Below are 24,705 nucleotides of genomic sequence, written 5' to 3' on the forward strand. Positions count from 1 at the left end.
ATATTTCTAGGGGACTCGCTGGCACACGATTCACTGGTTGAGGGGAACGAGGAAGAGGAGGGAGTTGATGGGAGTGATGGGGGGGAGCAGGTTGGAAGAAGAAAGATTCAGTCCTAACCGTGGATACCACCCCCAAGGCAGCAGGCTCTCCCTCCACCATCCAACACTAAAATCACGTGTGCAAAGGTGAGGCTCCAAGGGGTAGAGTGAGGAGCTCAAGCTTGGGAGTCTTGGGTTAAAATACCTAAAAAGATAGAGCCGTATAAAAGAAAGGCATGGACTTTGCAGCTGGACAGACCTGAGCCACGGTTGTGCCACTTCGTGTCTGTGTGATATTAAGCACCAGGATAAGCCTCACCACAGCCCCCTCACAGAGTCGCCAGGTGAGTCGGAGGAAAGAGCTGCTGTAAAACGTCTCACACAGCATCTGTCAACACGAGCGAGCTCCCTCCCATCCTATGTCCCAACTCCCACTCCCCCGAGAGCATGCAGGTCTTCAGGGAAGACCCTACAAGCTCTTCTGAGCCTGGCTTTTTCCAGCATCCCTCAGGCTGTGGGGTCCCAGAAGATTCCTGGGAGGCACCTCCAATTCCCCTCCCATCAGCTCAGGAACGGAGACCACACAGGATTGTTGCATCAACCAGAAAGTCAGCTTTATTAACCCACCACCAGCAGAGAGGGAGGGGAGACAGCTGGGGCGAGCAGGGGCTGGACCCAGGCCTTCAGGTGGTGAGGCCAGTGGGTGGGCAAAGGCGGCTCCAGGACCCTCAGGAGGCTTACCTTCGCAGGAAACATAGTTCTGGCCGGATGGGTGCTGGGAGGAGGGGCTGTAGGGGAGAAAAGGTAGAGCGGTTAGGTGTGTTGGGAGAGCAGGGGTGGGGCTGAAGGGTCTGTGGGGCAGGACAGGGGGGGTCCCCACTCACTGGGTGTCCTCACCCTCCAGCAGGGGGCGGTAGGTGGCGATCTCCTGCTCCAGCCGCGTCTTCACGTCCAGAAGGATCTGGTACTCGTGCTTCTGCTGTTCCATCTCGCAGCGCAGGGGGGCCAGCTGCTCCTCCACGCTGCAGATGAGCCCCTGGATCTGGAACAGCTGCAGGCAGTAGCGGTTTTTGGTCTCCTCCAGGCTCTTCTCCAGGGATGCTTTCTGTGAATGGGAGAGAGCAAAAGAGAGAGGCAACGGAGGGGGGTCACTGCTGTCCCCCCAGGTCTCTGGGCATGTTTCCTGAGAGGTGCATGGATTTTTGACCCCAGCTGGGCTACTTATGGGCTAGATAACATGGAGAAAATTTATTCCGCCATTTGTTCTGGGCCTTCATTTCTCCATCTATATAATGGGTACACTGACCCCTCCAACCCACTCCTGGGAAGAGAGATGGAACCGTACCGCGGCGATGCTCCATTACAGGGGGTGGTGCCATTACTGGCGACTTGGAGGCTCCGGCTGGGCCTGATCCTTCTTACCCTGCAGAGCTGGGACTGCAGTTTGACTTCCAGGCCCTGGAGCACCCTTTGGAGCTCATTCAATTCATCACGGCTGTTCTGCCTCAGCTCGCTGTTAGAGGCCACTTCTTTGTTCAGCTCCTCTTTCTTTTTTTTTTGCGGTACGCGGGCCTCTCACTGTTGTGGCCTCTCCCGCTGCGGAGCACAGGCTCCAGACGCGCAGGCCCAGCAGCCATGGCTCATGGGCCCAGCCACTCCGCGGCACGTGAGATCTTCCCGGACCGGGGCACGAACCCGTGTCCCCCGCATCAGCACTGCGCCACCAGGGAAGCCCCTCAGCTCCTCTTTCTGAGATAGGAAAGAACAGAAGGTGTGGGGCACCCCAGAGGCACCCAGGCTGGGAAGTCCTGCAGCAGGACCGAGGACCCATATCACCTTGCTCAGGAACCAGGCCTCGGCATCTCTGCGGTTCTTGTCTGCTCTCTATTCATACTGGTCGCACATGTCATTCAGGATGTGGTTCAGGTCCACACTGGGGGCAGCATCCACCTCCACGCTGACGTCCCCGCTGGTCTGACTCCGCAGGGTAAACATCTCCTAGGAAGAGATGGGGGGAGGTGGTCAGCTCAGCTGCCCCCTTCCCTGGCCCCAGGTGCATCTGCAAGCCCACTGGATCAGCCTCCCACTGCCAGCAGCAGCCTTACCTCCTGGTGGTTCTTCTTCAGGTAGGCCAGCTCCTCCTTCAGGCCCTTGATCTGCATCTCCAGGTCAGTCCTTACCAGGGTCAGCTCGTCCAGCACCCTGCGCGGGCCATTGATGTCGGCCTCCAGGCCCTGGCACAGGGCCAGCTCGTTCTCATACATGGCAAGACAAAGGCCAGGGCCTTCTGAGGCTCAAGGCTTGCTGGTCCTCCCGTCTGGACAACCCCACTGCTCACCCCCTGCCCTCTACTCTCTGTCCTCAGCCCACCACCGTGCCGCTCACTTGGTCTTAAAGTCATCGACTGCTAACCTGGCGTTGTCAGTCTGCAGAAGGGGCTGTGTATTCTCTATTGTGGCCTCGGATATCTGCAGAGGGGGTGAAGGACACGTCTGGTTAGCCAAGGCCCTGCTGCTCAGGGGTGAATAGCAAAGAGGGGGGAAAGGGGCCTCACCATACTTGGGGTTATCTGGCGGGCAGGTCAGTCTTTACTCTCCCCCAGACAGCCTAGGGTGCCTTCTCCACCCAGCTTAGCATGTGCAGGGGATGCATCCACGTATCCGCCACCCCATCCTGGGCCCCATCTTACTTCGGAGAGAAGCTGATCCAAAGAATGCTTGCAGGGAGTAAGAGATTCAGGGTACCAGGTCCAGTTCAGATACCCTGATGCTAAAAAGGGACCCTCTGCCACCAGTTCTGAGTAGTCCATGGCCACTCCTCAAAAGCGGGCCTCAGTCTCCCTGTTTGTAAAATGAAGATGCTAGCAAGCGTTTTTCTAGGGTCCACTGCAGCCATGACCTCTATCAACACTCCACCACCAGAGTCGCGCACCTGGCCATACCACCTTGTTCCGCAGGTCCTCGATGGTCTTGAAGTAGGGGCTGTAGTCGCAGGTGGGTCTGGGCCTCTGATTCTGGTATCAGTCACAGATCTTCACCTCCAGCTCCATGTCGGCCTCCTCCAGGGCGCGCACCAGGCGGTCATTGAGGTTCTGCATGGTGAGCTTCTCGTTGCCAGAGAGGAGGCCACCATTGCCACCACTGAGGCAGACGCCAAGACCACCACCATATCCTCCAACGAAGATGCTACCCAGGGCCCCACCAAAGCTGCTGCAGCTGCTGTAGTTGCCTCCATAGCCGCCCCCAGCCCGCAGACACCCCCGGAGGAGTAGCGGGAGGAGGACAGGCCCCCGTAGGTGCTGGGGGCCCGGCAGGAGCCTCCCGCCAGGACGGAAGACCCGCAGCTGGAGCCACTGCCGATACCACAGGAGCCCTGATGGAGCTGGAGGAGGTGAACTGGTGCCTGCAGGTGGTCATGGTGAGAAGAGAGAAGAGAAAGGTGCTCGGGGAAGCTGGGAGGATCCTGAGGCATCTTCAAACCCCAGGAATGTTTATATGCACGTGAGGAAGGAGGGCCCCTCCCAGCTGCTGACTCCGGGCACCGCTCCGGATTTCATCACTCCAGATTCCATCCAACTCCCCACTCCAGATTATTCAGCCCGGGGTCAACTCACTTCACTGTGTGCCTCTCTGAGTTCCCACCCAGTTTTTGGGGATGTGGAGCTGAGAGAAAGCATACCAACTCAAGTTGGTGTGACTCATGCTAGGCAATGGGAATCTATCTGGAGTTAGTTCTGGAGCCTGAGGGGCCAGCAGTGCCCTGACACAGGCGAATTTGTGGTGACTGCATCCCTGGGCAGTGAGTCAGCCCCTGGAAGGACTCCCTGCCCGACGGTGACAGCCTTGGATGAATGGCCTCAGCGATGCTGTCCAGGGGCTGTCTCGGGATGCAGCTGTGGGGACCCTACATGGCTGGCTGTGGACAGGAGAGCTGGGTTCATGGTCCTGCTCTGCTCTGCTCCCTGTGTGACCTGTGCCCCCCACCCGCCACCTACCTTCTCTGGGCCTCTGTTTGCCCTCAGTAAGCCTGAACTGGGCAATCTCAGAGTCCTTTCCAGTTCTAAAAATTCTATGAGTCTTATCCCAGTTTCAGAGGCTGCCTTTGAGCCCCCAGGACCTCCAGAAGTGGTGTGTACCATGAAACGAGCAGATAGCAGCTTGAATCCCTGCTCTGCCCCGTACAAGCTGCATGGCATAGGTAGTCCTTTAGTCTATGAGCCTCTGGACCTCAGTTTTCTCATCTGTAAAAGGGGAGGGCACACCACCAGCCACAAAGGAACATGCATGATGGACCCTGCTGGCCCCTTCCCAATGGCCAGCCCTGACCCCCAGCCTCCCCTTCCTTCCTTTCCAGCCCAGCTACCCCTCACCCACCTCTCCTCGCCCACCTCTATGCTCTGGCACCTCCCTCCCACATGCCTGCCCTCTCCTCTTCTCTCCCACACTCCCACCCTTTGAGCAGCTCCCCCGCCGGGCGCATTGCTTCACCTAATCACAGGCACCCACCGTAAACTGTGGTGGGAGGGAATCCCCATCCTGCTGCTGGTACTACCTGTGACCCCGAACCCCGCCACAAGACTCCAAGACCCCACACTGTATCCCGGGCTTAGATCCCAACCGTTTTCTCTGGAGAGTCCACAGCTTCCAGGCTGGATTTGGCAACTTTATTCGTTCAGTCGAGGAGACGGGGGAAGGTGGCTCTCTGGTCACCTGCCACGCTCAGGTATTTACACATGCCACACAGTTCGGTGAGGGGCCTTATTCCTGCCACCAGTTCACAGATGAGGAGGCTGGAAGGGTAAGTGGGCTTACCAAGACCCCAGTCAGTGAGGAGCTGGGGTTTGAACCCCTGTCTGTCTGCTCGCCCAGCCCAAGTCCTTTCCACCATCCTGAACCACTCTCTTTTTGCCCCTCCAACATACATCACTGTCTTGAATCAACCCTGCGAGGTGAGGAGGAGAGAGGGAGAACCAGAGAGAGGGTGATTTGCCCAAAGGCACTGCGTTTAAGCTGCAGAGCCGGGACTTGACCCCAGAGATGGGCTGTCTTCAACTCTCCCGCAATGCCTGGCAAGCATCGTCAGCCTCCCCGAGATGCCTGGAATGAGCTCTGCCCATGGTGGGCATGATATTGGCCTGAGGGCTGAAGGCGGGACTGGGGGGTCTGGACCCCAACAAGGAGGCCTCCTTGGGGTGCCCTGGGGGGTGACCGACAGAGCTGGCCACCGTCCTTGCTCTGCAGTGCCTCTGTGGAGGTGAGAGGAGGCGGAAGAGGGCTTGCCTCAGCCTGAGTCCTGCTGGACAATACCACCTTGAACCTTGGGGCAGGAAATTCTGTCTCAGCATAACCAGGGCTTTGTTTCTGCCACATCACGTCCCTCATCTGGAGGCACAGGGCCCAGAGAGATGAGCAGAGCTGGTACCCAGCCTATGGCTTCAGGGCCAGGCCTGGGAGAGAGAACTTGCTATTCCCTCCCCTAACCCCAAAAATAGGCAAAAGGGACCCTGGCATCTTAGACAAAACCCCCACCATCCCAGGCTTCAGGATGGGCCTGGAGTTCAGGTCCAATCACAGATTCATCACCTTCGGAACTGGAAATGGCCTTCAAGGTCAGCAAAGATCACCAAGCCCCAACCAGAGAGCACAAAAGACTTGTTCCATGTTAAACAGGACAGAAGCAGAGGAGCAGATGGACTTCCCTGGAGGTCCAGTGGTTAAGACTCCGTGCTTCCAATGCAGGGGGTGCATGTTCAATCCCTGGTTGGGGAATTAAGATTTCACATGTTGCATGGTGCAGCCAAAAAAATTTTTTTTAATAAAAAGAAGGAGCAGAGACTAGACCCAGGTCCAGCACCCTGACCGAAGTCCATACTGACTCTCCCGGTAGTCTCTGGGAGCTCCTTCTTCTCTGCACCACCCCCCAACCCTCCACCTCCCTTCTCACCAGATCGTCGCCCCTGCCCCCATTCCTGGAGGAGTCGGGGGTGGGATTACACACAGGCCCAGCCCTAGAGGTCGGGGATCTGCATGGGCTGAGAAGCTGCCGGAAGTTGCCAACCAACCCATCAGATCACTCAATCAACACCACAGACCAAGCACCCACCATGTGTCCAGCATTTGGGGTGTGGCAGGGAGGAGAGAGGTGCTGACGTGGTCTCTGACCTTGGAACTTATCATTTGACCCTGGGGAGAAAACTAAGGCCGGAAAGACAGCACAGTGCAGCAGGAAATCTGGGATGCTCGGCCCGCAGGATGCAGCTGGCATTTCCTCCGTGCCAGTGAGGCACACCTGCCCCAAGGTTGCCAAGAGCCAGAATCACCAGGCCTGGTCAGCACAGAGCACAGACTCCCACCAACCCTTCCAGGCAGTGGGTTGCTTCCTCCACCCAGGCCTCCTTCCTCTCTCCTTGGCCCAGCTCCATCCCAGGTATCATCATCACATACCTGAATTGGCCAGGAAATATTATTGGCCAATGCCACACCTCAACTTGCAGTGATTCCCAAATCTGACTGAACACGAGAATCCCCATACAGATTCCCGGGCCCTGCTCTGACCCACTTAGTCAGCATTGCCCAGAACAAGCCTGATGGTGGGGAGGTTTTACAAGCTCCCAGGGGATTCTGGTGTCCAGCCAGGCTGGGGACCAAGAGGCAGCTGTGGGAGGGAAGGGAGGGGAAGGAGACTCCAGGGAGCCTGAGGGGAGAGGGGAGGTCGCTGCAAAGTCCCCAACCACTGATGGCAGCCACAGTTACAGGCTTCAGGGCAGGACGAAGAAAGAAAGGAGCCAGATGAGCCAGGACAGAGCAGGCTGGAGTCGGGCCAGCAGGGGCCAGATACTAGGCAAGTCGTTCCTCCCCTCTGAGCCTCAGTTTCCTTCTCTGGGAAATGGGTATGGCAGCACCACTTCACAGGCACAGAGAGGTGAAATAAATAAAGCAGCTGTCACGGACTGGTGGCTGTCACTGCATTTATCTTCAGATATTTATAAAGCACCTACTATGTGCCACACACTGTGTAGACACTCAGATGCAAAGAACGAGACAGAGAGGCCCTCAGGGCAGAATGTCTGGAGGAGGTAGAGACGTCCCCAACACTGAGTGTTCAGGCCATAATGGGGGGTAGGGGGCCTGCAGGGAGGGGACAGGCTCTCTGGGAGTGAACAAATGGCCCCCAGGCAGGCTCCGGCCCCGTGCCTGGTCCCAGGATCTAGGTGAGTCTGTGAGTGCCTTACCCACCTTAGGCGGTCCTCCGCCACAGTGTTGGATCTCCCCCTTCCAAGGCAGGGCCTCTCACAGCCCCTCACAATGGTCTGCACAACCAGGGGCCCTCAGGGGAGCCTGTGGCTGGGTTAAGCTGGGTGACAGTCTGGACTCTACCTGGGGGCTGAACTGTCCTGGCTCTGGTCCCTCTGTTCCCCTCAGTCCCCCAAAGCCTGGGTGGCACAGGAGAACACACTACATAAGGGCTGAGGGAGGATCGTCAGGCATTGCCATTGTGCCCGGCTTACCACTCCTAGACTGGGGTCCCTCAGGGTCCCTCCGAACCAGGGCCTGGGTCTCTTGCTTCCCCCGGGCCCAGTGCAGACCCAGGCACAGAGCGACGCACTGCCGTGGACAGTGTTACTGCCATGTCATTTCTCTGCAGAAAGCACCGTCAGGTCACCCTTCCAGAGCGTGGGCGAGGCGGAGGAAGAGTCACAGGGGCTGACTACCCGTGGCCGGCCCGAGCCTGGGCATCAGGTGTGTGTCCATCGTATGAGTGTGGGTGAGACGGCACCCAGGGGAGGTATAGACCGGCTCACTGAAACATCTGGTACAGCAGGTGGGTGGGTGTGGATGAATGTGAGTCCCTTGGAGAGTCCCACAGCTGGGTCCCCCAGTCCAGCCGCAGGCACACGGCCCAGCAGCCTGGGTCAGCGTGGTGTGTCTGGACAAAGCCATACCATCCCCAAGGGGACCACAGGCCCTCCACCCCCAGGCACTCCTCCCTGTGGCCCCCACCTGCCCAGGCCTGGGCTGAGCACTCCTGGAAAGGGCGGGGCTTTCCCTCTCTGGGCCCAGCACTCTGCCCTGTGGACCTCCAGCCCCGGCACCGCAGCCACTGCTCTCCTGGTGCAGCTCCCAGGACACCTGGCTGCTCCCCCATTGTGGCCTCCTGACCACCCACCCACTCGCTTTGTGGGCAGGGGCTTCTTCCCCTGCAGAAGGGTGAAGTCCGGGGCTGCCTCTCCCAGCCCCACACTCTGACCCCTCCTCACTCACCCCATCAGTAAAAGTGCACCCCCAGAGTCTGCGGGGAGAGAGGGCCCTGCCTAAGAGCCTGGGGTTGGGCAGGGGGTGGGGCTCTGGCCGCTTTCCCAGCGTAGCTGCCTCCCCTTCCACGCCCTACTCCACCCCTGACATGCCAGGCTCCATACAGGGGCTGAGTCACTGCTCCTCAGAGCCTCAGGGTCCCCATCCACATAATGGGGCACCTCTTCCCGGACCCTCCCCTCTTCCTGGGACTGTCATTCAGGTAAATGAGATCACCCCCAGACGGACCATCCTCAGCCAGGGCTGGTTCTCCCGGTTGTGGCTGGATGTACGGTGGGGGCCTGGTGGGTACGGTGCCTCCCTCCCTCCTGCCCTCCATCCCCACCCTGATTGCTTCCCAGGCATCTGAGAGATGCCAGCCCCTGCAGGAGCGGCGCCCACGCTCCCAGCCTGCTTTGATTCTGACATTTGCCTCTGCAGACACGGGCCCTGGACTGCAGCCTGTCGTCCCTGCCATGGAAAGGAATTCACTGTCTTCCCCGTTCCTGGGATCGGGGCCGGAAGGGCCGTTAGCTGCGGCTCATCTCACCCCTCCTTTACTGTGGCTTCTGAGATCCAGAGAGGGCCTGTGACCTGCCCAAAGTCCTCACACCCCACCGCCCACGTCATAGACAGTGCTCATGCCACTGCCCCACCTGCTTCTCCCGGGCCTCCGCTGGTCCCAAGCCTCCACCACGCTGGGCCTCTGGGGGCTCTGGCTGCTTCTGTCCCCTCCCTGCCCCAGCCGCTCCCTCAGTCTCCAGGCACCAGGCAAGAGCATGTGTTTGGAGGGGGCCTGTCAGTGAACCCGGGTGAGGGCATCCCTCCTCCCGTTAACACCTTCCACCCACCCCCACTTCTTGAAGAAAACCAGGAAATCAGACCCGCCTGGCCCAGTGGTTTCCAGATTTACTCAAGACTTCCGGGGCTCCTCTCCTGCTGGCTTAGCACCTGGCCATGGAGTGACAGGGGCCAGGCTGGAGGGTGTTGGAGCGGCTGGGGCAGGACAGCCCCTCCCCCTTCCCCAGGAGGCAGCTTCCCACCTCCCTGACCTCCAAGCTGCTGGAACCAAGAGGGGACGAACTGCCAGGGAGGGCAGTGCTGCCCCCTGGCACGACCTCCCCTGAACGCCCCATCCTGAGCTCACCATTTGAAGACATATCCCTGGGAGAGGCCCCACCCTCTCTCCCACACCTGACTTCTCTGGAAGCACAGGTCTCAGCTCACATTCCTGGGGTTGAGGCCATGGGAGCATCTGGACCCACAAACCCCTCCTAGGGGTTTCCTGAGACTCACACAGGAGCCTGGGCCCTAATCACCCAGCCTGCCTCCCCGCCTTCCGTCCTCCATCACCCCCTTCAGGAGGATCCTGATTTCTGCCCTGGCCTGCCTCCCTGCCCCCTCCCCACCTTGTCCCCTCTTAGAGGAGGACACAGCCCCCAGGACTGTGCGGGGCACAGCAACCGAGCGGATGCTTTAGCCCTGCGTCTCTGGTTCCTGAGACCTTCTTGTCCATTTATGGATGAGAAAATGAGGCTCAGTGAGGGGAAGGCACTGCCCAAGGTCATGGACCCAATTACAGGCCAAGAAGAGGACACCTAAGACACCCTCCCCTGACACGCTGACCTCAACCTGGGTCTGGCACTGCCTGGACCACCCTCCCAGGGATCACCAGCCCTTGGGAGATAAAAAGCAACCCCCACCCCTTGAGTTCTGCCCAGACCTAGTCTTCACCCTGCTCTAAGATGACCCCTGACCTCCAAGTCAACAACAGTGGGTGTCCACGGACTCCTCCCCCTGCCCCCATTCGCCCCCCCCACCGGTTCCTCCCTTCCGCGCTAGGGCCACGTTAGTGGCCACAACCAGAGAGCATTCCATGTCTCAGTCAATGAGATTTATTGGTCAGGGAGGGGGGATGGGAAAGGGACTGAAGCTGGGTGCTGGGGCTGCGGAGCCAATGGGAGGCCGCAGAGGGGCTGGCAGGGGGAGCAGAGTCCTCACTGGTTGGTCTGTTGGACCTGCTCGCGGGAGGAGATGACCCTGCCATCCTGGACTTCTTCCACAATGGTGCGCACCTGGCGGGTGGTCACAGCTGCAGGAGACAGACACTCAGGGTGGGCGGGGCCCAAGAGGTCCTGGCTCAGCCCCCAGCCCCCTGAGTGGAGCCGGCTTTCTCCCCCATGGCCACTTGGTGTCCACGCCTCTGCTGGCCCCTCAACATCACATCCGCACAGGTGTCCCCCTGACCTTGCCACTCCCTCCCTCTCACCCTGTTCCTTGCTGGTGCCCCTGGATGAATCCTGCCTCCCAAATAGATGGTTTGATTCTGACCCACATGTCCTTCTGCAAGAGGAAGACTGCACAGACTGGATGCTACATGAACTGGAGTCTGTCTCCATTTCTCTGCAGTCTCAAGGGCATGGATTATCCTCCCTTCAGAAGCGGATCTCCAAGACAAGACCCTGGTCCACACCCTTAGACTAGATGCCCCGGGGCTGGGATTTTTTCTTCCCCATCAGACTGGGATCTGGAGGACAAGGACCAAGTCCCTTTCTGCTATCAGACAAGAGACTCCAGAACAACACTGCTTTTGCTCATCTGTAGGGTCCCAAGAGCAAACATCGTGAGACCATGTCCCTACCTCCCCATCAGATGAGCGTCTCCAGAGCTGGGACCATGTCTCCCACCTCAGACTAGGATCTCCAAGGTAAGGGCCATTTCCCTGCCTCTCCCCCATTGGATCAGATAGTGTCCCGCTCACTTGATTAGGACCCTGAGCCCTACCGGGTCCCTTCCCCCACCCCTGTCAAGGATCAGCCATCATTTCCTGGAGCTCCTGGACACCCTCCCCCAGCAACGTACAGGTGGGTCGCCTGCCCCGTGCAGCCCCACCCTCAGCTACCAAGATGCTTACGTTCTCTGGACTTGTGCTGAGTCAGCCTGCAAAAAAAAAGAGAGAGAAGATTAGATGTGGGTCTCAGCCTCACTTCTGCCCCAGGCCCCCAGCCCTGGCCCCGGGTCCCCTCTCACTGGGCATCCTCGCCCTCCAGCAGGCGGCGGTAGGTGGCGATCTCCTGCTCCAGCCGCGTCTTCACGTCCAGCAGGATCTTGTACTCCTGGCTCTGCTGTCCCATCTCGCAGCGCAGCTGGGCCAGTTGCTCCTCCACGCTGCAGACCAGTCCCTGGATCTGGGACAGCTGCAGGCAGTAGCGGTTCTCTGTCTCCGCCAGGCTGTTCTCCAGAGATGCTTTCTGCAGGAGAGCGGGAGGGGCAGGGGTCAGAAGGGTTCTCAGTGCCCCCTCCAGGGACCTGGGCACCTCCCCCACACCCCCCAGGCCTGGCAGCGCCCCTACCATGCTGAGATGGGACTGCAGCTCGATCTCCAGGTTCTGCATGGTGCGCCGGAGCTCTGAGATCTCGCTCTTGCTGCTCTGCACCATCTCGCTGCTGCTGGCCACCTCGCGGTTCAGTTCCTCTGTCTGCAAACAGGACACAGGACAGGGCGGCATGAGCCCAGCTTCCCTTCTCCAAGTCAGGTGACCCCTGTGGCCTCCATATGCTCAGCCCAGGGCCCACTCTGTGCCCAGACAGGCACCTGGGCTCTCCCCCACTCCCCCGAATACCCCCTCACCATGGCCACCTTCCTGACCTCCCCTGGGCCTCTCAGGCCTCCTCCCAAACCTGACTGTGGGAGCAGTGCCTTCCCACCAGCTTCCCACTTCCCAAAAACCAGAAGCCTTTGAAAGGATGTTAAGTTTTATCTTTAATTCCTGCAAATGTAAAGCACAAGAATAGGAAACTTGAGAACCAGTCAGGACAGTAGCCAGGCCCCTGGTGCTAGTTCCTGACTTCTTGAGGGACAGATGCAAGCTCCTGGGGTCTTGACCCTCTGGCTTTATTCCTGAGGGGGGCTCCCTACCCACCACCAGATCCCAGCTTCAGCCAAGCTCCAGGCCTGTGGATGCAACAGGCGACCCTGACCCCCCGTGTCCGTGTGGCTCACCGGAGATAAGGAACCCAAGATGCCAGGCGCTGGGCTTACTGTGGGGACTCAAGCCTTGCACCCCGTCCCCTGGGGAAGGCCTCTGGCGTGCGGCAGCCCCCACCTTGCTGAAGAACCAGTCTTCGGCATCCTTGCGGTTCTTCTCCGCCATCTTCTCGTACTGTTCGCGCATCTCATTCAGGATGCGGCTCAGGTCCACGCCGGGGGCAGCGTCCATCTCCACGCTGATCTCACCACCCACCTGGCCTCGCAGGACTTTCATCTCCTGTGGAGGAGGGGACGGTGGGTGTGGGCATGCATTCTGATCTCTCACTCCCAACCCTTCCCACGCAAGTTCTCCAGACCCCTCCCAAGGACACCTCCTTTGTTCTGCCTGCCCTCTACTCTCTGACCCTCTAAATGATTTTTATTCACCTGCTCTATGTGGGCTTTGCCTCCACCATCAGGCTAGGGGTTCCCTGAGGACAGATTCTGTGTTTCCCCCATGAGACTGAGGGCTCTCTGAAGATAAAATCTAATTCTTAAGCCTGAGCCCCCAAAACATCCCGTCTAATTTCCAAACTTCTACCTAGGGGCCAGATTCGAGGGTTTGAGCTGGGACAAGGGGACAACCTCCTCAATTATCTCCTGTCCTGCTGAGGGAAGGCAGGAGGGGCAGAAGAGGCCTCTGCGGGCCCCTGGGAGGCTCCCCAGATGCAGGGAAGCAAGGTAGTACATGGAGGAGGCTGCCCTGCATGGGGATCAGGGCTCTGCAGACAGAGCAGCGCTGTAAGGCGACCAGCCTGGACACCTGTGCTCTTCCCACAGTCTCAACCTGGCACAGCCCCAGAGCCCTGCCACCCACTCAGCATCCTCTTTGACCTACTGCCCTGGCTGCCTCACCTCCTCGTGGTTCTTCCGGAGGTAGACCAGCTCCTCCTTGAGGTTCTCGATCTGCATCTCCAGGTCGGCTTTGGCCAGGGTCAGCTCGTCCAGCACCCTGCGCAAGCCATTGATGTCGGTCTCCACACTCACGCGCAGGGCCTGCTCCGTCTCGAACCTGCGAAGGGAACCAGAGACTTCGTCAAGATGCTTGGACTGGCAGGTGCAGGTTCTGGCCAGCACCCTGCCTCCAAACGATGAGGGGGTGGAGTAGAAGCCCATGGCAGCCCTGGGAGCCTGGGACCACGCAGGGCAAGGCCCCACCCCCACCCTGCTTCCTGGCTTCTCTCCCCTCTTCCTCCCGCCTCCCTTCTCGCTCTTCCATCACCTGACTACAGCATCTGCTGCGTTTGCTGCATCCTGGGCTAAGAGGTGCAGGACTCTTAGCAGGGACTCCCCCACCCCCAGCTCCTGGACCTTGCCACCAGCAACTGAGGAGTCCTGGGGTAGGGAGGGGTGCCCCCAGTTCCTCCCCAGCACCCTCTGGCCAGAGCTCACTTGGTACGGAAGTCATCAGCAGCCAGACGGGTGTTGTCGATCTGCAGCAGGACATTGGCATTGTCTGTGGTGGCCATGAGGATCTGGGAAGATGGGAGAGTAATCAGGTCACTGGGTGGGAGTAGCTCAGCACAGACCAGGGTTCTGAGGCGGGTCTCTCTGTCTGGGGGCCAGGATGCGGCTGCCTCCTCCAGGAAGGCTCCCTTCCCACCCAGCCTTTCCCCTTTACTGCATTACAGTTGGTAAGAGAGGCGGGGCCAGCCTGAGTCTGATGGCTGAAACCTTGCCCCCCTCCCACATGCCAGGCTCTGCCTTAAACCAGAGTGGACAGCCATCCGGGAGTGTCAGGCTGGAAATGCAGGAGAGCAAGAAAAGAATGGGAGGATGCCCCAGGGCAGAAGCTGTTCCCAAGTCCTGGAAAGAGGACAGATATGGGAAATCTCATTTTACAGCTGGGGATATAGTGTCCCTGAGAGGCTCCCCCAAAAAGGAAGACTAAAGGAATCCTCACCAAAGAGCAGTTCCAAATCAGAAGTCATGACCCCTGCTAAGTCCTGACCCCGGGCTCCAGCAGGCAGCCCCGGCCCCGCCCCAGGTTTGCTGAGCCCCAGTCTTGAGGGCACAGCAGGAGAGATGGGGAAGCCAGAAAAGTCCCCAAATAAGGCACACGAGTGGCCTCCTGAGGTCCCGCCCCCTCTCTCTCACCTCCTCCTCCTAGCAGGTGCCAGCAGGAGCTCACCCAGACCCCTGACCCCACCGTAGCCCTAAATCCCCCTCTTGTTCCAAGGAAAGAGGTGCCTGAGTATCCAGCGACCCCAGGGACCCAGCACTCCACAGGCATCCATTCATCTTATCCTACAATCACACAAGGTGGCAAAAAGCTCCATGATGGGAAACTGAGGCTCAAAGGAGCTCCACAAGGCCTGCTTGTCCCTAGCCCAGGCCGCTGCCCCAAAAAAGAGACCGTAGGCCACAAGGTGGCCCCAAATGGGCTCCCAGAAGCCAAGCCGGATCCAAGCTGTCCTTAGTTCCCCAAGACCCTGTGGCAGCCCCCGGGCTGGACTCCAGGCCTTGGTCAAGGGCAGGAGGTAGGGGAGGAAAAGCTGTGCCCCGCCAGGTCCCCTCCCACCGTAGCCCCTACCTGGTTCCTCAGGTCCTCGATGATCTTGAAGTAGGAGCTGTAGTCGGAAGTCGGCCCTGGGGTCTGCTTCAGGTACCAGTCGCGGATCTTCACCTCCAGGTCAGTGTTGGCCTCCTCCAGGGCGTGCACCTTCTCCAGGTAGGAGGCCAGGCGGTCGTTGAGGTTCTGCATGGTGGCCTTCTCGCTGCCCCCCAGCATCCCATCACCACCTCCAAAGCCACCGCCACCAGTGCCAACGCTGCCGCCGCGGCCGCCAAAGCCGCAGCCGTAGCCACCGCTGCCATAGCCGCCGCTGCCGTAGTCGCCGCCGCCGTAGCCGCCTCCAGAGCCGAAGCTGTAGCAGCCAGAGTAGCTGCCGCCCCCAAGGGCATTGCCCAGGCTGCCAGACAGCTGGCAGGAGGTGAGGGATGAGCTGCCCCCCAGGCCAGAGGAGCCCCTGACGGAGTTGGAGGAGGAGAACTGCCGGTTGCTGGTGGTCATGGTGGCAGCAGCGGGTAGCAGGCAGACACGGAGAGAGAGGGCTCGAGAGGAGAGAGGCCCAAGGCGTGTGTTGCTGCCGGGGCTCGCCCGCCTCCTTTATAGGCCCCAACAAATGGGCGTAACGATTACAACAAGTTCGCTCCTCTGTTCCCATTCCCCTGGGCTGTCATCACCGCTGGCTGCCCGCCAGCTCCCAGGTGGCTGTGGGTCCCCTTCCCTCCCACTGTCGGGCCTTTGCATCATTTCTCCGAACCCCCGTGCTGGGCGTCTGCTTGTGTGTATGTGCGTGTCCCTGGTCTCAGGCCTGTCACCTGTAATTCAGGCAGGCCCTTCAGCTACGCTTTCCCATGACCTAATACGGACAAGAGGAATAAGCAGGACGTGACCATCACTGAGCCCTCCCAGGCAGCTGCCCCCGGCCACACACCACACCACACACCACGCCACACACGATCCTGGCCCTGGGCGAGGTGCAGGGGAGACAGCGAGGACCGGTACCCCATCCTGCCTTGGAACCTAGACCCAAACCTACCAGCCTCACCACACACTAGCTCGGTCAGGTCTCAGATTACCACCCCATTTACAGATAAGGAAACTGGGGCTTGTAGAGGCAAAGTGTCCCACCGCCCCACCTAACTCAGAACTGGCTGGCAGGGCTTCTTCCTTCATCGCACCCTGCCACAGCACCTATATGCCTCCCCAGGGGCCTGTGACACACTGGCCCCCTTCTGCAGAGCCCTGACACCAAGGAAGCACTGCAGGGGCCGTGGTTCCCTCTGTCCAGTTTTCTGACCCTGTCCCCATCCCTGGAACCCCCTGGAGACCCAGCATCCTTTTCTGACCTTTCCCCATCTCTCTCTCTCACAAGTGGGAAGTCCTGGGCTGGAGTGGGCAAAGGGGAGCTTAGCTGCAGGCTGGGGAAGTGGCAGGCTGAGAGGGGGCATCGTGGTAAAGGCAAGAGGAAGAAGGGTGAGGGGCACGCCCCTTCCACCTTCCTCACCCCTCCTATTCCCCAAGAGGCCTCAGGCAGGGGGCATATACCTTTGGGTCCCAGCCAGCTGGAAAACTAAAGGACACTGCCCAAGAAGAGGGTCTTCCTGAGACCCCGGCCCTGGCCAGTCCCCTCCCCTACTCCCCCCCCTCCCCTCCCCCTACTCCCCCCTCCCCTCCCCTCCCCTGCAGTCTCCCCCAGCGGCCCCACCCAATCCCCTGACCTGGCCCCTCAGGATGGGCCAGGTGCCCGCCCCACAGCCCCACCCTGCCCTGCCCACCACCCTCAGTTCCAGGGTCCCAGCAGGCCCAGTGGGCGGAATGTGCTCATGTCTCAGACTGCCAATGGCTTCCACTTCCCAGACAGGCCCAGACAGCCCCCGCCAGTAGCCGAGAGAGATTCCCCAAGAGCCCAGCAGCTGCTAAGCCACCGAAGCAAGGAGGACGCCCCCCCACCCATGCTCACATGCAGAGGGGTCACCCCACCCCACACACCCACAAGCCCAACAGAGCCGGTCTGGTTTCCTGGACTGGCCGTGCCACTGCCATCCCTTGCACGCTTCAGCACCCTGGATCACCTCTCCAGAAAGCCCCCTGCCCAGCCCCTCTCCCTCCGATCTTGACCTCGTACCGCCCCAGGCTGAGACAGGGAGCTGTCTATAACAGGTGTGGCTCCCCAGAAAGTCTATGGGGCCCTCCCAGGGACCAGCCACAGGCAATGGGGACCCAGGGGCTGATTCTCAGGAACTTTCCCAACCTGATGGGCTGTCCCATCCCTCAGCCCTCAAGCCTCCCGTCTCCCTCCTTTGAGCCCCAGGCCCAGATGGGGTGGGCAAAACAGGTTGGCAGGGGACAAGCAGCCCCAAACCCTCAGCAGACTCTCCTTGTCCCCCCATCCCTCAGCCCACACTGCCCAAGCCAATGACCAGACCAAACCACAGGAGGCATTGAACTTCAAGCAAAGCTTTAATTGCAGTCACTGGGGCAAACTCAGGAGGTCCCCTTGGTGAGGGGCTGTGGGAAGCAGATAAAGAAAGGCAACCGCTCTTGGGCGGTGGCCCAGACGGGCACTTGGGGCACGGCAGTAGTGTGTTGGGAGCTGCAGGCAATGGCTGCCCCTTGATCCTGGAGGCTGGGCTGTCGCAGGTAGACGGGGCCTCAGTGGGGGGAGCGACGGACCTGCTCACGGGAGGGGACCACCTTGCCGTCCTGGACTTCCTCTATAATGGTATGCACCTGGCGGGTGGTCACCACAGCTACAGGCAGAGGAGGAGGGAGGCACAGGGAACCTCAGGCTGGAGGCCCTCCCCAAGCCTCCCACAAAGAAGGGTCCTCAGCCTCTCCCCACCTGCCCTGGGCAGGACGGGGCAGGCTCTTACCTTCCCAGGTGGGCTGAGAGACCAGGGACGAGGAGTACTGGGTGGCCAGGCTGCAGGGAAAGGGGGACCTGTCAGCCCAGTGGTGTTGGTTGGGAGCCCAGCTCCCAGGGAGGAGGAGCAGCTGGGGAGGCCCCGGCCGAGGGGAGACAGGTCCCAGCAAATCGGACAGAAATCACAGCAGGGAGTATACGGCAAAGAATGGCAACCACAGGGTCAAAGGGCACAGGCCCAGTGGGCAGAAGTGAGGAAAGGGGATACCCCAACGGAAGGCCCAGAGGCACTTTGCGGCCAACCAGGAATTTACAAGGAGAAGCTGAGCAAGTGGTTTCTCCATATCCTGAAGGGCCCAACAAATAAACTTAATTAAAGCAGGAGAGACTGTGGCTAGACTATAGATAGACTTAGCCATCGTCATAGAGCAAAAAGCTGGAATGTGTGACTAAGCATGGAGACTCCAGAACATCCTCGGCCCCTTTACACTAGGGCCCCATCACCCACCCAACTCCAAACCAGATCGCCACCCATCCCAGACAATGGGATCACTAACCACGCAATCACTGGAAACAGAAAGCCAGGATCATTATCAACCACTTCATGTGCTAACGCAAACATTCATTGAGTCCCGCCTGCAAGCCACGCTCGCCCCCGCGTTCAGGCATCCAGTCCTGCTGTTTTTAGCTATAACACATCCTCTTGGTGCAACACCTCCCCTTCCCTGCCCTTCGCCCGCCTTATGGCAGGTCTTCTCTAGCCTAACGACCTTGCTCCAGCCTCCTGACTGGTCTCCCTGACCCCACCCTCACCCCTAGGATGCATTTCTCCCTCTGCAGCCAGAGTGAATGTTCTAAGATGTCTTGATGACCATACTTCTCTCTGCGCAAAAGCCCCCGTGGCTCCCCACTGCCTACTCCATCAAGTGGGACCCCAGCCAGTGTTCTCAGCTTCACCTCCTGCGAACCTCCACACCTCCTCCTGCCTCGGCGGGTGCTGGCCCTCCCTGGGTGAAGCCACCCAGACCACCGAGCAGGTGCAGGGCGCCCTCCACTCGCTGGGCGTCCTGGCCCTCCAGCAGGCGGCGGTAGGTGGCGATCTCCTGCTCCAGCCGCGTCTTGTACTCCTGGTTCTGCCGCTCCATCTCGCAGCGGAGATCGCTCAGCTGGGCCTCGATGCTGCTGCTAAGCCCCTGCAGCTGGGCCAGCTGGGCCCCGTAGCGCGCCTCGGTCTCTGCCAGGCTGCCCTCCAGCGATGCTTTCTGTGGGTCAAGGTGGAGGTGGCTGGGGAGACCGAGCCCCCAGAAGGGGGCCCCACGCGTGTGGGTTTGTGGGTGGGGCAGTAAGTGGGGCAGAGTGTACAGTGGCAGGCGGGGCAGGCAGTCTCTGGTTCTCCGAGTGGGGGTCCAGGAGGCGGGGCCCACTCGGAGTGACGGGTACAGGACAGGGAGGGGACAGAGGCCCTACCACGCTGAGCTGGGACTGCAGCTCGATCTCCAGGTTCTGCACGGTGCGGCGTGGCTCCGTGATCTCTGCCCAGCTGCTCGGCAGGGCCTCGGTGTTGGTGGCCACCTCGCAGTTCAGCTCCTCCGTCTGGAAGGCAGGACGGGCCCTAGGGGCTTGCGGAGGCTTGCAGAGGTGGGGCAGGGGCCTGACCTCCTAGACCTGCCGCTCCCCGGCCTCTGCAGGGCCCCAAGCCCACCTGCACATCCTGGAACTTGTAGCATTCACCTTGCTCTGTGGTCGTTCGTTTCCTTACTGGACTGCAGGTACCACTCTAGGGCAGGCCCTGGGTTTTACTCTTTTTGTGCCTGTCACTGTCCAGGCACTGCAGCTGCTCAGTGCATGCTTACTGGGGGCATGAGAGTCTGCATCCAAACACACACCTACCTACGAATGCCCGGGCTGGGAGAACCCTAGTGGGATCAGGAGACCTGGATCTGCTCCCCAGGCCACAGTGAAGGGTTGTGTGAGCGTAAGGCCTCTCTGAGCCTCACGACGTCCCCCTGAACGTGAGGGGTTGGTCCCCTGGTTTCCAAAGGTCCTTCCAGCTGGGAATCCACAGCCTGTGGGTCTGTAAGTTTTCCGACATGTGCTCAGCACACGGCGTGTGCACGCACACGTGTGCACACCTGCTCACGCAGGCCACCCACCTTGCTGAGGAACCAGTCCTCGGCGTCCTTGCGGTTCTTCTCCGTGATCTTCTCGTAGTGGTCGTGCATCTCATTCAGGATGCGGCCCAGGTCCACAGCGGGGGCGGCGTCCATCTCCACGTTGATCTCACCACCCACCTGGCCTCGCAGGGCATTCACTTCCTGGGCAGACAGCTAAGCAGGAGCTCACTCAGGGCCATCCTGGGAAGAGTCCCTGGAGCTGCATTCTCTGTCTGGGGGAGATGGGTGCAGAGGACAGACAGACACAGACAGGCCAACAGCTCCTCACCCTGAAGGTGGAGGTGGATGTCATCACGTCTCAAACATGCAGGGCTGTGGATATCAACAATCTCCCCCAACACACACTCGCGGGGTGGACTTTGCCCAGTCCCGGTGTGTGCTGGGCCAGGAGAGATGGCAACTCCCAGTCATGGTGGGGGATGAGCCAGGACAACCTCACTCCCGCCCTGACCACTCGCCTCACCCCCCGTCACAACCACACAGCACGGGCATGGGGAAAGCAGCCCCCTGTCGGTACTGGGGGAGTCAGACCTCACTAGGAAAGGTGAATCTGCTGGGGGATGCAATCCCTATAACCAGCCTCAAAGCCAAGTAGAGACATTTTCTGGACTCCTGCTACTCGGGCATTAGGCTCCCTCAGCTCAGGCCAGCCCAGAAGTCGGATGGGAAGGAAGCCACAAGGTTCACTAGTCCCCCTGCAGGGTCTTGGATCCCTATCCCTGGGTTGAGCCTTGGGGTCCCTGGGAGATGGGAGAAGTGGCAGAGTGCTATAGTCAGGCTTGGGTGTGGATATGGCTCAGGCAGACCTGAGGGAAGACCCACCCCTGTACAGCCTTGGACAAATTCCTTAACCTCTCTGAGCCTCGGTTTCTTCACTCGTAAAGAGAAGAACCTGCTCCTTTCTCCCAGTGAGGCTGTCGGTACCAGCTGAGATATTTGCTGTGAAACACTCATAATGGGCTGGGCAGGTGTTTGTGTTGTTATGACTATCACTATCACAACTAACTATAATAATTAGCCTGTGTGCTCTTAGACTGATTCAACCACTAGATAGTTAACAGCCACCACACGGTAGGCAGTGCCTCGAGGGACAGAGAAGTATCTCTGGGGGGAAAGCGCCCTCCAGGCCTCAACCAGGGCCCAATGAGAGTCTCCCAGGGTCAGAGCCAGGAACCCACCAGAGATGGGAACTGGATGGAGAGCGTGGCCCTGGCCCAGGAAGATTTGGGGGCCCCGGCCTTGCTTGTTCTCAGGCAAGTTTCTCCTGCATTCCCGAGCTGGCCTCACCTCGTCACGGTTCTTCCGGAGGTAGGCCAGCTCCTGCTTGAGGTTCTCAATCTCATCTCCAGGTCGGCTCTGGCCAGGGTCAGCTCGTCCAGCACCCTGCGCAAGCCGTTGATGTTGGCCTCCATGCTCGTGCACAGGTTCAGCTCCATCTCATACCTTAGCGGTGGAGCGGGGGAGGCAGGGAAGCCTGAGCCATGGAGTGCCATTAGGACACCCTCGTACACACAGAGAGCCAGACCCCCACCAGCCCCCTGAGCTGTCCCCAAGGCCCAGACTCACTTGGTACGGAAGTCATCAGCTGCCAGGCGGGCGTTATCCATCTGCAGCACCAAGTTGGCATTGTCGATGGTGGCCGCCAGGATCTGAGGGACACAGTGGGCTTGGGGAGCAAGCGCCCTGGGCAGCCACAGGAAGACCTTGCAACACCCCTCCTGCAGCCTTTTGGAAAGCGGGCCAGAGTGAGGGAGATGAGGGTCCCTGTGGTCTCCTCCTCTGAGCACCCTGCTGGGGGGCTCACAAGGGGTGGGGGCATGATACCCAGGCACAGGTAACCATGGTGCCAGGAAAGAGACCCATATGCACCCCTCTCCCACCATGAGGGTCACTGCCCAAGCTGCCTGGACCTCACTCCATCTTTCCCCAATTAAATTCACCTCTAGGGCTTCCCTGGTGGCTCAGTGGTTAAGAATCCGCCTGCCAATGCAAGGGACATGGTTTTGAGCCCTGGTCCAGGAAGATCCCACGTGCCACGGAGCAACTAAGCCCGTGAGCCACAACTACTGAGCTTGCGCTCTAGAGCCTGCAAGACACAACTACTGAGCCCACGTGCCACAATTACTGAAGCCCATGCGCCTAGAGCCTGTGCTCCGCAACAAGAGAAGCCACCACAATGAGAAGCCCGCGCACCGCAAAAGAGTAGCCCCAGCTCACCGCAACTAGAGAAAGCTGGCGCACAGCAACGAAGACCCAACACAGCCCCCAAAATAAATAAATAATAAATTAATTAATTTAATTAAATTAAATTAATTCACCTCTAGGTTCAGTTGCCACCTCCTCCAGGAAGCCCTCTTTGATTCCCCGTCTGGATCTTTCTTCCCCATCATACCTCCCCTCGGCCCATCTCTCTTACACAGTACTTCTCCCAAGTGCAACATTTTTCTGTGACTTTTTTGTGTGTTTTTTTCTCTCCTCCACAGGACTCTGAGCTCCAGAGGAACAAGGCCCTGTCTCATGTCTGTCTCCTTCAGTTTGGAATCCCCAGCCCTGAGTACAGTGCCTGGCCGAGAGTCAGCCCCCAGGAAACATTAGTTTAATTAAACGATTAATTAAATAATTGATAATATTATGGCTGGCCCCACGTCAAACCTAGGGCAAGGTTTTCTTTTCCCACAGGGTCATCTGGGAGGTTTAATAGACAACAGGAAAGGGAGAGGCTCTGGAAGGAGCAGAGGGTTGGTTATTATTACTGCTGCTGTCATTATTGTTGGGAGAAATACCTAAGAGAGGCTCTAGTCAAAGGCCATGGGGCTGGGGGGAGGGGGAGGCCCCTCCACACTGCCCAGAGGAAGCAGAGAGGAGGTCGCGGTGGAGGCGGCAGATGAGCTGAGTAGAATCTGGAGTTTTTTAAGGTTGAGGGCTGAAGTATAAAGCTGTAAGAGGGGGCAGCCCCAGTAAACTCATCCTGGGCCTCAGAACCCGCTCGTGGCCCTAAGTTCTGAAAAGGCACCCTGAGTCAGGCTCCGTTTCCAGACTGAACCCAAGAGCCAGTCTGACTGAACCCGCCCCAGGGCCTCACTAGGCCCGTCGGCAACCTGCAGACTAGGCCCCCATCCGCCTCCCTGCTCAGGAGGCTGATTGGGTCCAGCGAGGGGGCAGTGGTAAAAAACCGCCGAGGAGCAGTGACTCGGAGGCCTGGTGCGCAGTGCACTGGGGGATGGCGGTGAGGAGCTGGCTGACCCCGAAGCTCAGGAACACTGACTCACCAGGGCTCCCCTGAGTTCCCTGCTGCCCAGATCAAGCCCAGTATCTGATCTGGCACTCCCAGTAGCTCTGCTTCCAGTGGGCAATTGCAGGAGTTCCCTTCCGGGCCTGGGTCCCGGGCAGGAGCAGGCAAAGCCCCTCGCAGGGCAGCAGGCCTGCTTCTCCACCAGGAAACTGAGTGGGCTGACCCCGGGCCAGCCAGCCCCAAGTCCGGCTCTCCCCGAGCCCAGCTTTTGCACCTCTTTGACCTCTCTCCTGCCTCTGGAGGCTGCACCCCTGTAGGTCCCTCCAGGGGCAAGGTTGCGCAGAAGACCCAGGTGCCGTGTTTACAGAATGCCAAGGTCACGTTCACAGAGATCATAGTGTGTGTGTGTGTGTGTGTGTGTGTGTGTGTGTGTGTGTTGCCTCCTCCATCAGACTAAGAGAAATATCTCCCCTTGGAAGCTTCCAGTCTGAGTGGGAAGACACAGCTCCTTTCCTCAGGGACCACCCCGCCAATCTGCATCTGCAAGCAGAGACAGCCTCCGCTCTTGGGGACCCCCAGAGTGACCATCATGGAAGGAGTGAGGAGGACCAACAATGAAAGTAGCTGTGAGAACATGTCAGACTCAGTGAAATCAGCCCAATGAACAGAGCATAGACTGAACCTCAAAGTGCAGAAGGGACCCCCAGATCCAAGGATAAAAGGCAAGTGCCGTGCATCCAGGAGGATTGCCTGGAGGAGGTGAGGCAGGCGGCGGGTGGGGCAAACTCAAAGGGGAATGGGATAGTGAGAAGGAGACATTGAGCCTCATCTCCCAGCAGCCGCACCAAACTCGTTCCCACACCTATGCCTTTGTCCACACTGATCTCTATACCTGGAATGCCATCTGCTGCCCTCAATCAAGGTTCTGAAGCCTTGCCTGCCCACTCCTCTATCACTCACCCCAAATACCCTCCCCCAGAAAGGAGGAATTCCAAACAGCCTCCCAACGTGGGATGTCCTCCAGGCCTGGGACCAGTGACTGGTAGAGGGCTGGGTTCCAGAGCAAGTGAGAGAGTGAGTGAATGAATGAATGGGTGAGGGATGGAGACCTAGGCTGGAGGAGAAATGTTAGCAAAGGTCCAAAGTTGGGATGGTATGAGTTAGAAGCAGGTACTAAGGACAGAGGGCAGGGAGCACCCACCTTGCTCCACAGGTCCTCGATGGTCTTGACGTAGCGGCTGTAGTCGAGGGCGGGCCTGGAGCCCTGCTTCTTGTACCAGTCGTGGATCTTCACCTCCAGGTCGGCATTAGCTCCTCCAGAGCACGCACCTTGCCCAGGTAGGAGGCCAGGCGGTCGCTGAGGTTCTGCATGGTCTCCTTCTCGCTGCCCCCAGCAGGGCGTCTGCCACCCCAAAGCTGGAGCCAAAGCCCCCACCCAGGCTGCAGGAGCAGCCCCTGCCATAGCTGCCCCCCGTGCCCACAGAGAAGCGGGATGAGGACACAGACATGTTGCCAGAGCTGCTGGCTCCCAGGAGGCTGGGGGGCCGGCAGGCACCCCCAACACGGA

At 59.4% G+C, this 24,705-nt stretch overlaps 2 protein-coding genes and 1 pseudogene across 3 annotated transcripts; all 3 read right to left on the reverse strand.

Annotated features, from left to right (window-relative positions):
* Positions 1-919: 919 nt before the first annotated feature.
* LOC116745649 lies at positions 920-3,455 on the reverse strand (annotated as a pseudogene).
* A 6,872-nt stretch (positions 3,456-10,327) lies between these two features.
* Positions 10,328-15,373, reverse strand: LOC116745645 (keratin, type I cytoskeletal 17-like). Of its 2 annotated transcripts, XM_032616555.1 has the most exons (9): positions 15,207-15,373; positions 14,894-15,119; positions 13,753-13,835; positions 13,216-13,372; positions 12,437-12,598; positions 11,684-11,809; positions 11,361-11,581; positions 11,245-11,270; positions 10,328-10,422 (listed from the first exon to the last, which is right to left on the reverse strand). In XM_032616555.1, exons 1-9 carry the CDS (start codon positions 15,371-15,373, stop codon positions 10,328-10,330), a joined length of 1,263 nt encoding a protein of 420 aa, XP_032472446.1. The 2 variants fall into 2 exon arrangements, with proteins under 2 accessions (XP_032472446.1, XP_032472445.1); XM_032616554.1 differs by having other exon boundaries at positions 14,894-15,373.
* Positions 15,374-17,377: 2,004 nt separating this feature from the next.
* LOC116745650 (keratin, type I cytoskeletal 42-like) lies at positions 17,378-24,524 on the reverse strand. Its single transcript, XM_032616558.1, is given in 10 exon segments — positions 17,378-17,619; positions 18,469-18,484; positions 18,788-18,994; positions 19,200-19,325; positions 19,886-20,047; positions 21,194-21,246; positions 21,249-21,349; positions 21,473-21,555; positions 24,340-24,449; positions 24,452-24,524. Coding segments are annotated over 10 exon segments (1,014 nt in total). The 5' UTR covers positions 24,510-24,524; the 3' UTR covers positions 17,378-17,521.
* Positions 24,525-24,705: the final 181 nt, after the last annotated feature.

The sequence above is a fragment of the Phocoena sinus genome, chromosome 20, assembly GCF_008692025.1.
Source record: "Phocoena sinus isolate mPhoSin1 chromosome 20, mPhoSin1.pri, whole genome shotgun sequence".
NCBI lineage: Eukaryota > Metazoa > Chordata > Mammalia > Artiodactyla > Phocoenidae > Phocoena > Phocoena sinus.

Excerpts from the sequence above, each read along its gene's own strand:
- LOC116745645 (XM_032616554.1), bottom strand. The coding sequence starts at position 15,373 with ATGACCACCAGCAACCGGCAGTTCTCCTCCTCCAACTCCGTCAGGGGC. Across the intron at positions 13,373-13,752 it reads GCTGATGACTTCCGTACCAA|GTTCGAGACGGAGCAGGCCC; the intron begins GTGAGCTCTGGC and ends TTCCCTTCGCAG. Across the intron at positions 11,810-12,436 it reads AAGACTGGTTCTTCAGCAAG|ACAGAGGAACTGAACCGCGA; the intron begins GTGGGGGCTGCC and ends TCCTGTTTGCAG.